Source organism: Dipteris shenzhenensis, chromosome 1 (genome assembly GCF_047967505.1).
Source record: "Dipteris shenzhenensis isolate YYH24624 ecotype China chromosome 1, Dip_SZ_1.0, whole genome shotgun sequence".
Taxonomy (NCBI): domain Eukaryota; kingdom Viridiplantae; phylum Streptophyta; class Polypodiopsida; order Gleicheniales; family Dipteridaceae; genus Dipteris; species Dipteris shenzhenensis.
This window is the reverse complement of record NC_141596.1, coordinates 43,333,382-43,349,023: the sequence shown is the minus strand read 5'-3', so window position 1 is coordinate 43,349,023 and position 15,642 is coordinate 43,333,382. Positions and strand designations below refer to the sequence as shown.

Here is a 15,642-nt window from a genome sequence, read left to right as displayed (position 1 = left end):
TTATAATGGTTTATGGTTGCAACTTGATCATTATTCTATGTCCACTCATGAAAGGTTGATGCCTAGTGTTGAGAATGATAACTTCTACATTGTGTGGCATCCTTGCCCACTCTTGGTACCTATTTCCCCTCATCTCTTCATTCCTAGACCAACCCCACATTAGAAAGCTTGCACACCCCTATTGGGTCACATTTCATTGTTTGCAATATATAAATGGATTATGCTTGTTACCTCTATAATAGGAGTGGTTTAGGTCTTTATGCTCTAGGTGACATCATCACCACTCATTGGGCTAGACTTATAATATTGGGTAATTGTCTTCATACCATTATATATGAAAGGGTAACGTAAACACAACCGCATCAACATTTTATCATGAGAATGAGGTATAATTAATGGGAGAATAATAACAACGTGTAAAAAACACAAATATGCATAAATAAAGGCTTGCTATATGGGCTAAAACCAATTCTAATAATGAGGACATGCTAGATATGGATTATCTATAAGGGGAGGAAGAGAGTGGAGAACATTATAGAGTGAAACATGAGAGCATTCATATGAGGAAGCAAGGATAAGCAACTTTCTCTTACTATTGAACCTATGAGTCATTGAAGACACAAATTCATTGTTTAGTTTAATGTGTTAATCTTTTCATTGGTTCAAACTACATATCACAAAGGAGATATGATGATGGTGTGATTTCTATTGATTCTTTTACTACATATGTAGAGCAATTAGAGCAATTGATTCTTTCATCATAGGACGGCCATGTTAGGGTCACATGCATGCCTATTGATTTTAAAACATGGAATATGTTAAGGAAAAGTGACCATGGATTAGGAATGATCCCCATATTGTACATCTCGAAACATGCAAAAATGTAGAGCCATAGGATAGTTATTGTCTTCATGATTCTCGTGAACTACATCTTACCTCACATGGCAAAGAAGAGGCATATCATTCTTGTAGTAGCTCTACCACATGGCCATAAAGAATGGGCATCTCATTCTTGTATTACTCTACCAATTGATTAGGCTACCTTATATCTACATCATCGTTTCATATCTCATATAGATATCCAATTGTTCATGGCATATGTATATACTTGTAAATCCATAGAAAGTTGAGTCCATAATTGTGTAGTTTGAACCAATAATGGTGTATCGACACAAGCTTTGGACTACTAGTGTGGAAATGTATGACACATTGAGTAGGAAGTCTTCACTGCAAGCCATTCTTTGAGGATGATGATTAGTTATCACAATACAACTATTGTTCTAACATTTAGACACTCAAGATACATTGCATGCCCAATGAGTTGTTATTTGGATGTTGAAATCCCTTGCTAGACCTCAAACATCTATTTCGTAATAATGGTTAAAATAACTCAAATCCATTTGTGAAAACATGTCACCCATGACTCTTTTTAGGGATGGATTCACTCATAGCAAGGCACAAACGGAGGCTAGAGGGTCCATCAAGGAAATTGCACCTGCATTCAATAGAAGGGTTCTTATTTTCTTGTGAAGTTACATAAGTATACATACCTAAGGGGTACTTAAAACCCATTCTATTGGACGCATGTGATATAGGGGGTTTATACATAGTGAAACACAATCCTACATGGGGCTATATTGGGTTTTTTTTTATAATGCCATTAGAGGGGAACCTTCTCCACCTATCCCCCTTCCCTTTTTCATAGTCCCTTTCTCTTTTTCCCATCCCTCTTATGTGTTCACTCTCCCTGCCTAGGTTAATTATCCCCTCTCCCCATTCCCTCAATGATCCCCCTCAGATTAATTGTTCCCTCCCCTCACTCTTTTCACCCCACTTCTTGCCCTCCCAAACTAATCAATAGAAATTTACATTTTGTCATGATATAAGAGACATTTTTTTAATTGGGAGGATGTACTTAATCTTTCGTGAACATGAAAATAAATAAAAGCCATACAAACATGACTTAGGGAATATCGCAATCTTCTCATGTATTGCAATCATCTCATGTGTCTCCCTCTCACCTACATAATGGGTCTGACCCAATTCATCCATCAATTTTTGCCTACAAGGGTGAATTAATCGATGCTTTCACCACGGTTAAACTTCTCAAACTATACGATAATCTTTTCAAGCTATGTCTGCAAGCCATATCATTTTGGTTTGGAATGTATTCTCAATGGGAAGATGGGGATACAGATTAATACTTTGAGTATATGGTGAAGAGCACACACTCTACCTAATGCCTCTCACTAATTTGTCCATTCATTTGCTCATCTATACTAATTCTAAAGGCTCTTAACCACAGAAAGGCCTCCATTTTTCAGTGGAGCAATTCAATTTATTTATTGGGTGACAAGGTGGAGATAGCCCAATCAAGCTAAGGTAAAGAGATACCTTACAAGACATTCATACGATCTTTCCAAGAGGCTACATGAAGATGTTGTGAGAACCATGTAATGAAAGGATTTTAAATTCTTACCTCATGAATAAGACAGGAGGGGACCCTCCCCTCATAAACAAAGGGACATCCTCATTAATCACTCTCCTATTTATTGGCTTCTCCCCCCCTACCCTTTCCTTTCCCCTCCTCCCTTTTGCACTAATTCATTCATTTTTTAATGTGTTTTTTTGGTAGGTGGTATATATTGACCTTCAATGGAGAAATGAGGATTTAAAATCTCACCTCGTCTCTCTCATAGAGCTCTCTCACATGCAAGCCTTACCACTAATCTAAAGAGCATTACGTCAATCCTAAATGGGGTTACATTGGTATATTTTTGAAAGAAGTTACCATTAGATGGGAACCTCCTTCAATAGTCTTGTACTTGTTATGCGCCCCATAATAGCCTTCACCCACTTAGAACTACCCCCATCCTCTTTAGGTTTATTGTCCCCATATTAATTGCTCCCTTTTTACCTCCTCTCTTGCCCTTCCAAACTTATTTTAAAAAGTTTTATTTTTGCATGACATAGGGGACATAATCCCTCTCTTCAACATTGTCTACATTACTATATTCCAGTGTCATTATCATGGTGATTTTGAGTTTGACTACTGCCATTATGGTCACTAATGTCATGGAGTAATTCATTGGTTAGAGTTTAGCATTTATGTTGTCATGGTCTTGCCTCTCCAACTATGGAAGAAATTCACCTACATCATATTCATTCTCATTGTTATGAGCATTCTTCTTCTAGAAGGTGTTGCATAAACTACTAAAGGCCATCAACGAATCCTATAAACATGGCATATAAAACACATATTTTTCATGTGTAGGAAAAATAGATGGGTTGATGTGACATAACTCAATTAAGGTTGTTGATTCTTTAATGTTGAATGTTTCCATGGACAATCACGTTGTTCCTTGCAAGTTTTTTGTAACTCCTGCAGTTTCCTTAATGGAAGATGCACTCCTTGTTATGTCAACCATAATCACGGAAGGGTCATGACATGATTATGGTGAGGCGGGGAACCAGAGGGCTTGACAACACTTGCTTTTTGGTGTGGCTATGAAGGCTTGGGTCTAGGCTTATATCTAGGCTTTAGCATAAATGAGGGGTGCAAAAGGGGAGCCCTCTTTAAGGTTCCTAGTGGGACACGTGGCATCAAACAAGGAGACACTTGGCAAGTGTTGGTGGGCCCAGGGGTGGATTCTAGAGGGAGCTCACAAAAGGTATGAAAGTAAGAGAAGGAGCTCATGTGAGGATCATTTGGCTAGGTGGTGAATGCAGCCAAGCCCTCCTTTGAGTTGTGACACTCCTTGGTAAAAGCTGGATCCAAGACACTTACAAAGGTCTATTTGGTGATGAATCAACCCATCGAGGTGTACCAACATCCCAACATTCAAGCATCGGCATCAACATTGACTTCCACCTCTCAACCTCTACAAGAGCCTCACTACCAAAGATAACAAAGAAGAAGAGCAACCAAGCAAGCCAAGTTGTAGAGCTGAGTTCAAAAAGACATCCATCAAGCCAAGAAGATTATTGAAGAGGAGCCCCTAGTCATAACACTTCATGGAGGACTGTGAAGGCAAAGAGGAGGTCACAAAGCCTCAAGCCACCACATGATAACTCAAAATCCATACACTTGTCCCCAAACCTATCTAAGAATTGAACGTGGAACCAAGGAGGCATCTCATCGGTAAAAATAATCCAAGCAGTGAGACAAAGTTTTTAAAAGAAAAATCTTCAGTGCAAGGATGTGTTTGCTAACCCCCAAAAATTTGCCAACATGATCAAATCCCCCCATAGGTGGCCAAATTCAACAACATCTAAAATAGCATAGAGAGTCTAATCTTGAGCTTTGAGTCATTGAGTTGGCTGACAAACTCAACCACTTGAGGTTAAAGTATGACAACTTGTAAGCCCAAAATTGAGCTTGTGATGCCTAATGCCAAATCTTATAAGTTGAAGTGTACAAATATAAGGAAAAGTTCAAGGTACAAAACAATAATAATAAATTGGAAGCAAAAGTACAGCTGGTCTCCCGCTCTAAACATCACTACAGTAACATGAGAATGGGACTCACTAATTGGGCAGCTCTAGTTATTATAAGGGTTCGATAAATCACTAAAACATCCAGAAATGGATGGGTTGACCCCTTTGAATCCTCGATGAACACTTGAGCAAAGTTGCCAAGATATAAATAGGCTAGATGCGATGATCAATTCACAGTCATCATGTCTAAGCACCAACAACTTCCTACCCAAGTAAACCCCAATACTAAGGGCTAAACCCCAGGGGCCCCAACAATAGCTCCCTTTTCTCCCCATGCAACTCACTTGCTCCAAAAGCCTCACCAATTGACCACATCAGCATGTCTGATTCCCAATTTGAGTTAGCCCAGTCCCCTAAAATCGAGCTCCCTAAGCCAAGCTAATAGTAGGTACCTTGAGCTTTCTAGAACTACCATTTGAGAAATCCTAAGGCACAAGAGCATCACCATCCGCCACTTCAAACTCGATGTTGCCCAACCACAAAGATGATGACATAGACTAAGGGTCTGATGGTCAAATGGGGGTGATTCGCATCACCTATCTCTCAACCATTGTGAGCCTCTACAACAAGTAAGCACAAGCCTTCAATGAATAACATAAGGCAATACAGTGCCAAGTAGTTCATGTTGCCATCATTGAGATCTTTAAATCCACCAAGGCTACACTTCCTTAGTACTTAACTAATCTATTCCAACAACTAGTGAAGCTCATGGCAATAACTGACTAGTCAATGTGGATCCACTTACTACTCATTTGTAGGGACGTGGACCAATGCCACAAACAAGTGCAACTCATGCTTGCACATCTCAATATCCACTATGATGCCGTATTATGACAAAAATGGAAATAATAGTGGAGCTATATCTATATGTGCCCTTGGAAGTGAATTCCATTTATACCTAGCCTCCAAACATTTATACTAACAAGGACATGCTCACCCCCTCCCTTACCTTTAAGCTAATTAGCCAACCACGAAGCACAAGTAGGATTGCCACCACTTTATAATGCCCCTGAGAAATTCCCACTAAGAAACCCCATCCAAACAAGAATCCCTTGCTTGGATTCACTAACCTAAGCCTTGATGCAAGCCCATGAAGTTTTCATGACTTCTTTGGGCCCAAGCCTTAACCTAGAAACCTCTTCCACATTTTGCCACCACCAACTTGTTAAGAACAACCCCTCAAAGGTTTGCTACCCCTAGCTCATGATTCCCAAATTTGAACCCCAAGTACCCTCCTAGGTTTGGATCATGAGGACTTCATCCAAGCTAATTTTGGGAAAAACATTGAGCTGTAGTACACACATGCTTAGATCTTGCATGTGGGAGTAATTATAACATGTATGTAGCAACCATGACTAGTATCATTGACTATGAATCTTGGGTGGGAAACCTATGCACAAGCTCTATGAATAAAATTTTGGAGGCTTACAACTATACAAGTAGAGTTGTATGCTTGAGGCAAGGGTTGATATACAAAGGTAAAAAGTTTATATGTTTGATGACTACATAACTTTCAGATTAGAATGTTGTTGAAGCTTGTATGCACACACTACCTAACACATAGAGCTATGCCCTCATGCACACATTGATCTATTTGTAATCCAATTATGGGATATTTTCTCCCACTACAATAAAATTATAGCATCTTCCATCTTTTTTCCCCATGAAATTTTAGACCAAAAATAAATTGGCCCTTAGGATCTTAGCACATAGGCCAAAATAGGTCCCATTCATGTGGCAATGTATTTCTATTGTTATTCCCATTCCACCATGTGTTAACACTAAAAAGAACTAGGATGGGATAGTGAGAGAGGATACATGGCATCATTCCATTCTTTCCAATCCCTAAAAAGGGGATCCCATTTTAGTTCCTAAGGTCTTCTCATTCTAAATCCATCCTAGGTAGGATGGGAATGATGATGACAAATAGATGCCCATCCTAGATCGAATGGCATAAAAATGGCAAATAGATTCACATCCTAAACCCCATCCTTGTCGCATCCACGTGCTCTCTTGCTTAAAAATATTTTGAGAAGATCAACCTATCTAAAAGCATAGGGTAATTGGTCCTCTAATTTTATGCGACAAGGTAAGATTCACACATTTTCGGACAAGGGGATGGTGGAGAGGTGTTGCATGTAGTTGGCACTGAATAATTGGATGAGACACATGTCTGTCATATTTGATTTTGTTTGGTCTAGGGAGGCCTATTGATATAATCAAATGGGTAGAAGCTGCTGCAATGTCTGGTCATGTGTGAAATACAGCTACACCTCCAAATGGTGCCCAAGTATAGCCCAATGTGTGGGTGCTCAAAAAGAGTCATGGGTAGTCTTCAATGGGCGCACTCCGTTTCACCCTAGCTGCTTATCGTGGGTTTAAAAAAAATTGGGTGCCCACCCATGGGCACCTCCTCTACACATCGCCCAATAGCCACCCAACAATGTTTTGTAATTTGCAGGACTCTCAACACACAAGTGAGGGTCTTTACACCCTAATTCTCAGATCGCCATACACACTTCTCACATCCAATGGGAAAAAAGAAAACCAATGGCGGGCGGTAGGGGCTTTACACACTGCCCACCACACTCTTCTCCTTGTGTCCTACTAGGTTGCCATGTCATGCACAAAATCTCACTACCCATGGATGGACGGACACCCATTTTTTCAACCAATGGCTTGCTTTCCCGCTAAATGAAAGCAATTAACGGGCTGCTCAAACTTTTAATGCCATGTTCGGGCGGGCAAAGTATCTCTAAAGCTCTGCGCATGAAAATCCACCTGTCACATTTTTTAAGTGACCCAACAATGGGCACCCTCATGGCAATCTGTAAAGACCCTGATTGACAGATTTGAAGGGTGCCCATCGTTGGGCAGTCAACATGGAAGGGATGGTGGACTAGAAGGAACATCACTTCCCATTGGTTCAACCTTATGGGCGCCTCCAGTGTGTAAACAACATCACACAAACAGCAGCAGCAGGCACACATACTTGTCTCAGTAAGGTGGGGTTCACAACGAGAGCTTCAAGAATAGTGTTCAACGTCATGAAGACCGAATCTGACAAACAAGATGGAGATTATGGCGTTCAACCCTCTGACCCTCCTCCGCCTTTCTTTGTTGCCGTTCATGTTGGTGCCGGCTATCATTCCCCAAGCAACGCTGAAGCATACAGGAAAGCTATGCACCACGCCTGCCTCGCAGCTGCCTCTGTCCTCTCCCAGGTAAGTTTGACGTCATTGCGTGAGTGTTGAGGGAAAAAAGTTTCCAGCAAACAATGTAAGGCTGAATATCTACAAGCTATGCATTATTCTCTATTTGTGTCCCTTCCGGATCATCTCTTCCTTTTTATGCTGTGAGTTTATACATGTCATTTGGTTAGAGGGCGATCAAACCCAATCCGATTGCTACACATGCATGCAACTTACAAGAGCCTCATACACTTTGGTATGTTCGAATGGAATGAATACAATATAAGCGTGACATTATGTAATTGCTTCCTAAACGTGCATACCTACATACTAGTATGTAAGTCAATCTGCATGTTGAAGACTTATTTTGTGTCATTATTGGGATTGACGAGAGGTTGGTTTTCCATTACTCCTCTTAAACTCATGTCATCATGTGCAGAGAAGATGCTAGTGAGCGAATATTCAGTTCACTCATCTCATGATATTGGAACATAAAATATTTCTCTTAGAAGTGGTGGACCCTACTCGATGCTGTACAATATATATGTGTGTGTGTGTGTTGTTTTTGGGGTTGTGGTCTTAATATCACGCTCGTCACATTCGATTGTACGAGCATTCTTCCATTGATCTTTATTTATTTCTTTTGTTCCTCCTTGTATCGGTCTCTCCAAGATGCACATACTCTTGGGGACCTTCCTGTGGCCCACCTGGAAGTTTTTCATTTTTTCATTTAGTTTGAGTAGTAGCTGCCCTGCTTTGGAGCTTTTTTTTTTGGGTGAACTTTGAATGTTTTATATTACAAGATAGCTATCCCAAAACTGGGAAGCTGAAAGATTACATCAAGAGAAAATCTCCGTGTAGGACAACTATACATCATAGTCTATGTAGTGAGTTTGCAGACAATTGAAGAGTGATTGTTGCAAAGAACGACGAAAGAAAACAAAAGTTAAAAAAAAAAGAATCACCAAAGACTCTGTGGTTTCTATCTTTTTAGAGAGTCCAGAGTGTCCAATACATAGTCACAATGAAAGATTACATCAAGAGAAAATCTCTGTGTAGGACAAATATACATCATAGTCTATGCAGTGAGTTTGCAGACAATCAAAGAGCGATTGCTGCAAAGAACGACGAAAGAAAACAAAAGTAAAAAAAATAGAATCACCAAAGACTCAGTGGTTTCTATCTTTCTAGAGAGTCCAGAGTGCCCAGTGATAGTCACAATGAATTGCGTTTCATTGGTAGTAAAACGTTTTGAAACTTGCAATACGTTTCGAAACGTTTCATTACCAATGAAACGTGGAGTATCTTTACATGTACTAACCTAAATCAAAGATATTAATATTTTAGTAAACTTTAGTTAAAAGTTTGAAATTTAAACTTTGTAATCTAGATTCTAGTCACTATATTACTAACTTTTAAAGTTCAAAGCTCACACTCTAATTTAAATTCTCTCTAGTCTTCCCTTCACCATTTGACTGGATAATGCAAACACCAAATCTAATTAGCCCTATCTGACGCCCAAGGTGGAGACAACAAAACTTTATATAAAGATGAGACTGTAATATGAGACAGCTTCAAAGGACGAATGGACAAGTGTAGTGGAAGAAGAGTTCAATCGTGAAGCCTGGTTGTCTTGAAGTTCTAAAGGCGGTACTAGCTGAAATGGCTGAAGCATCCGAGTAATAGCTTGCCATATAGGATGATAATGCATCCCTAAATCATATTTTCCCTAAACCCCCCCCCGCCACCCACACACACATATTTTTTTGGGTGAAAATATTGTTGCTTTTATATTACAAGATGAGCATCCCAAAGTAGGATATGCTCAAAATACATCAAGCAAAGATGTTAATATATGACAAATATACATCCTGATCTAGAGACCCTGTTTGCAAACAATCATAAATTGATTGTTGCAAAGAGTGCTTGAAGAAAGAGTAAGCTGAGAAAGTCAGGTCACCAAAAACTCTATGATTTGTGTCCTTCCACAGAGTCCAAAGTGCTCAATATCGAACCCAAATAAAGAAAAAAACAAACTGATGTCGAGGGGGATGTATCCCAAACAGCCAGAAGTAATTGCCAAAAGTAAAGCCTAGAAATCTGGCGCATAAAGTTTGACCCAATAATGCCGAGAAATCACATGTATGAGAACAGTGCCAAAAGAGATGAGACATTGTTTCCCTGGGAGCCTAACATCGGCGACAAAGCGGTGGAGCAACACGGCGTTGTGCCAAAAACTGTCCAATTGGAAAGACTTCCAATAAAACACGCCACAGAAACACTTGTTGCCGAAGTGAATTTTTGCTTTCCAAACCCCATGCAATCTTTTTCGCCACCACTTTGCTGTACTATTCATATGCCAAATTTTATTTGCCCTCTGAGCAGCCCAAGGCAAAGGCAAAATAACTTTTGAGCGCTGAAACTGTAATTTTGGACAGCCGCAAAGGATGACATGTCGATCTTGGCAAATGAAGAGTCCAGTCGATCCTCCACTTTCAAAGTAGGTACAGGAGTAAAATTCTGAATCAAGGAGATAATCTTTTGCCAGACCGGATGATAATGCAATCCAAGACTATATTTTGCAGCAGCCTGAGGGAAAGAAAGAGGGGTCCCATCATCATGAACAATATCTGAAACCAAAAGGATCCCCTTTAGACTCAAAAAATAAGACCGTCGAGGCTCTTGCAAGGCCAGCGGAGGGGAAAAGACCCGATACCACCCGATACCAGTGTACACTTTCAGCCCTCAAGGAATTATCCTGTAAAGTATCCCGGCCATCCCATTCCAAATGTGAAAGAACATGTTTCCAATCCATCAACATATTGGAAACTAGAGGGCAACCTTTGATTTTCCCTTGAAGAGCACCGAAAAGAAAGTCCTAGGGAGTGGGCTGCCAAAAACCAAAAGCAGAAGTAGTAATCTGAGAAAGCAAGTGACGTATCATGGCAGCCCATGGCTGTGATCCTTGCAGAAATTGCAACATCATGTTGCCCTTGTGAGCCAGAATGTGCATCTTAGGTGAACACAGATGCTGCATAGAAAGCAAACGCAAACTCTTCTTGCCATGTTTGGAGTGCCAAAAAGTCTCCATAACCATGGACATGAAAACTGTCAAATCCCCTTTGCTGAACATAATCAAAGGCAAATAAAACTGTATATATGCCATCAAAATAGATTGCACAATACGAAGCCTGACATGCAAGGGCCAAGTAGCAAGCTTCCAGTATTCCAGCTTCTTTTAAAAATTTTCAAGAACCCAATGAACTTGCTGACGACACGTGATTATCCAACCCAGAGGGTAACCAAGATGACGGATCAACTGAGTAGGTTGGATAATATCACCCGGCCATAAAAGAGAATGCCATTCTTTAGAGTGCAGAGGCAAGAGCTTGGACTTTTGAAAATTCACATTAAGGCCAGCAGCTAAACCATAAAGAGAGAGAGCATGCATCAAAGAAGAGAGATCTTGCTGCGTATTTCGAGGAGTAAAAAGGAATCATCAGCATATGCCTGTGTCACCACAATGCAAATATCCTAAGTCAAAGTACAGTTGACCATTTATTTGATCATAATTAAAGAGTTTTCCATTTGTGTTAAGTATGGTCAAAGAGTTCTTTTAATGGTCAAAGAATTGACTACGGTCAAAGATACTTGACTCTGGTCAAGTAAACCTGACTTCGGTCGGGGAGACTTGGTTTATTACCAAGAGGGTTAACTACGGTTAACCAGAGAACCACAGAGCTGACTACGGTCAGAGAGTGTTGACTCCGGTCAACGAGACTTGGCATGCGCCAAGAGGGTTAACTATGGTTAACCAAGATGTGCCAACTTCGGTTGGAGAGACTTCACTATAATTAAGGCGCCTCGACCCTTGGTCAAAGCCCCTTAATTATGATCAAGGGCGTTGACTTCGGTCAACCAGAGAATAAATATATATTTTTATATTTGTTATGTGTGCACATGTGTTCAGTGGGGACGCCCACCGTGACTAGAATTAGTCCACAATGTGTTATTTGCATGCAAAGCGCTAACAATTAATGGGTGCCATGGTGGTGCGCTTTAATTAATTGGTGCAGGTACTAGGAAGAGTTATTGTCCTAAGCACAATGGAGCCTAACAAGAGTCCAGGAGGCGGTTCGCGTGACCAAGTGCTTCGAAGACTCCAGAGTTGCCCTTAGTGGCATGTAATTAGGAAAGTAATGTAGAATTTGACAAGTGGCTTGTTACCAAGAAAGGGAGCCTAAGAGCTCATGTAATGATTCATTTTTACGTTTGGATTTATGGAGGAACAGCTTCCAGGCTGAACTCTTGTACTCAGTTTTCTCTCAAGTAATAAAAACCTTCGGCGGGGTCCAGCTCGACGATTGTCCTGGGCCCTAGTGTATCTGTTGAGAGAGGGAGAGGGAGAGCAATTGAGAGTGTCTCTGTTGTCTTTTACGAGGAAGGTTCCATTGGTATCAGAGCCTAGGCTCATAGCCTTTTAAGGCTGTGACGATTCTAGCAAAGGGAAAGAAAGCAGAGACCCACCGTGACCACATAAAGCATCGTGTAATGTATAGCATGTTGGCAAATGCAAAGTGTGGTGATTAAATGTTTGCAGATGGAAAGCTCAGGCGGTGAGTGATTGGGTGTATGTGACAGTCCGTGAAGGTAACAAACCGTGGTCACGAGGTGTTTGCAGGCGACGCGAGCATCCTTTCCGAGAACTGGCTCTGGCGTTGGGAGATCACGGGGAGCTAAAGAGCCATCATACATTCTAGGCTTGGTGTGGTATCAAAGACAGACGGAACTGGAGCATCAGATCAGTGCTAGGCAGGCGAGAAACCAGGCGGGACCATCGACGGACAACGCAGGCTCCATAAAGCTTTTGCTATATGGCGCGTTGTGATGCGGAAGCTCCTGCAGCTGGAACTCGTCCAGGCGTGAATTGACGGAGAATAGATGGGCCGACTACATTGAGTGCTGACGGGATTTCTAGGTTCCGTCATCGATTCCTTGCGCAAGCACTAGGTGTTGCCAAAGGAAACACGGCGCTGGCGCGATGCGCGACGCCGACTAACCAGCCAAGGTCTCAAACCTTAGGCTGATGTGGCAGACCTGACACGTGGTAGGGGTAGTCTTCACAAGTAAAGACACGTGGCACACAGGTGACGTAGCGGCCACACGTGCGAGCTGACGTGGCAGACACGTGTGGACGCTGATGTGGCAGTGGGAGCTAATGCTGACATGGCAGCACATGCAGGGTGATGACATGGCAGGACACGTGGCAGCCAGGTGGCAGACCTGGGTCAGAGCAACCCCTGTCAAGATTAACTACAGTTAGTCAACCATGGTTTTGTTGACCTTGGTTAAAGGTCCAGCCAATTTGATCTAACCAGACCAATCTGGTTAAGGGAACTCAATCCCACTCACTTAGACTCTGGTTAGAGTCTAGTCTAGTTGACTAGACTGGTCCAGCTAACCACAATCTCAGTCTGGTTCAGCTAGCCAGATTCCAGTCTGGTTCAACTACTTCAGAATCTAGTTAATCTGGTTAGAGGTCTAGTTACAGACCAACCAGACCAGAACCAGTCAGTCTGGTTAGAGTAACCAGTAGTTACCCATCTGGTTACTGTCCAAAAAAAAAAAAAAGACAGTTGTAGAGTCTGTTTCTGCTAGCAGTTTTCGCCTATCTGAGAGAGTATTTACTGTTAGAAAAAGCAGGAATCAGAGAAAATCAGAGATTTGCAGAAAAAGAGAAAATGCATGCCTTTGTGTTCAGGAAAAGGGAATCAGATGCATACTCAGTGCTTTTTGGAGCAGCCAGAAAAGGGGCAATATAGTTGTTGATGCCTTGGCAACCTTGTGGGTATATGCCTTGAGTTGAGAGCCCGGTACTGGCATAGATTGTGAATGCAAGACACCTCTTGTTGAGGTAATTTTTCTCTTTGAAAAGCAAAGGTTGCGTGCATCAGGTGTATACACAGTGTGTGTGAGAAATTTGCAGATCTGAGACAAGCTGTAAGAAAATGGCTCAATCACCTATCCAGAGGGATTCACAAGATAGGGATGCACATCCAAGACAGAGAAGTGTGCAGCAAAATCAGCAAGAATTTGAGCAGATGGTACGCACTCGTATGCAAGAGATGGAAAATCTCAGAAGGGATCCAAGAGCTCAGCATTTATTTCAAGTAGAAAATATGCTTATGATGTGCCAATGCCAGAGGCACACTCTCGTGTACAGCCCGAGAGGGAGAGATCTCATAGGGGACGGTCTCATAGCAGGAAGAGATCGAGGCATCATCACCGATCGCCTAGTCCTTCACCGTCTACCTCGAGCTCGACTTTTGTATCTTCTTCTTTATCAGATAAACCATCCAGGAAAAGAAGGAAACACAAGAAGTCTAGGAAGAAAAAGTCTTCAAGAGAGACCAAGGAATTCAAAGAGGGAGGTAAATCTGTCAAGTTTATGACCTACAATGGACAATATGGTCATACAGACAAAGCATTGCAGTTCATCAGGCAGTTTGATGTTGCATTCGGTACAGAAAAGTTTTTAGAATCCTCCAAGTTAAGAATGGTAAGTTTGCACTTGACAACGACAGCTAGTGCATGGTGGAGTGCACAGATGCTGCATTCGGTACAGAAAAGTTTTTAGAATCCTCCAAGTTAAGAATGGTCAGTTTGCACTTGACAACGACAGCTAGTGCATGGTGGAGTGCACAGACCACAGATGGGTCAGCCCCAAAGAGGTGGAAGGACTTCAAGAAAGCCTTCTATCAGCAGTTTATGCCTAAACAGTTTAGAGATCATGTTCTTCAAGATTGGGATGCTTATTTGCAAATTGCACCTATCAAAAAGATCTCCAAAGGAACCCAAATGAGAAAGTATAGAGCAGGTCTCAGTCCAAGAATTCAGGCAGTAGTGAATGCTTTAGGGGCAAAGAACATTCAAGACCTTATGCATTCAGCTTCAGTAGCTAGTCTTGTGCCGTTACAAGATCCATCTATAGTACTATCCTTGCATGCAGGGATGCAGGACGTGCTGAAAGGAAGAAAGTTGATTTTTCAAAATAAAAAAAGAAAGAGTATTCCAAGGTTGAAAAAAAGGGTTTCAGCCTCAGAAGTTGAGGGGTACTCAGTTTTCAAAGACATATAAAGGCAAATCCCCATTCACTCCTGAACAGATAGCTGAGTTTCGCAGAGATGGGAAATGCTTTAAGTGTGGCAAAGAGGGGCATGTGGCTGCCCAGTGCCTAGAAAAGCCTTCAACTTCGAAGGGAAAAGAGGCAGAGAAGCCACAGGGATCGCAAAAGCCAATGGCAGGAGGAATTCCTGACATACTGGGTCATGTTTCAAACCCAGAAGAATGAGAATTGCTGCTATCATGGGGCAAAGTCAGAGACCAGCAAGCGCTGATTTTATTTGATCCAGGGGCTACTGATAATTTCATATGAGAGGACCTAGCCTTGAGGCTGGGAATAAAGACGGAGCAGTTGGGCAGGGCTTTGGATGCCGATCAGATGTTCTGTGGGAACCCTGTGCCAGTCACTCCCTTGATAGGGAAGCTCCGTCTTCATGTGCAAAGTAATATGGATCAGGAAGACTTCTTCATTTCTCCACTGAAACATCATGATGTAGTCTTGGGTATGCCTTGGTTCCATCGCAAGGCAGTGAAGTTGACTCTTCTTGAAAGAGTACTCGAGTTTGTACATAGGGGCAAAGTATATCGTGTGGCTGCTAGGAATAGAGGGGAAACTATTCCCATTGTATCAAATAGTTCTGTTGGAAAAGAAATAAAGTCTGTAGTTTCAGCTTACATGATTTTTGTAAAAGAGAGAGATGTGGAAATGCATGCTGAAATAAGTGAGGCAGATTAGAATAAATTTCAGTTCCTTGAAAATTTTAAAGATTGCTTTTCTGACGCTTTGCTAGGGGAGCTACCCCCTGAGAGACCTGAGGATCATGGCATAGAA

General features: G+C 41.6%; 1 protein-coding gene across 3 annotated transcripts in view; it reads left to right on the top strand.

Annotated features, from left to right (window-relative positions):
* The first annotated feature begins 7,242 nt into the window (after nt 1-7,242).
* The window catches only part of LOC147905889 (N-terminal nucleophile aminohydrolases (Ntn hydrolases) superfamily protein), a 125,504-nt gene continuing 117,104 nt past the window's right edge, over nt 7,243-15,642 (top strand). For all 3 annotated transcript variants that reach the window (XM_087382181.1, XM_087382186.1, XM_087382172.1), the window contains exon 1: nt 7,243-7,721. In XM_087382181.1, coding sequence (XP_087238307.1) covers nt 7,545-7,721 — 177 coding nt within the window. In that variant the 5' untranslated portion in view covers nt 7,243-7,544. The remainder of the gene's footprint in view (nt 7,722-15,642) is intronic.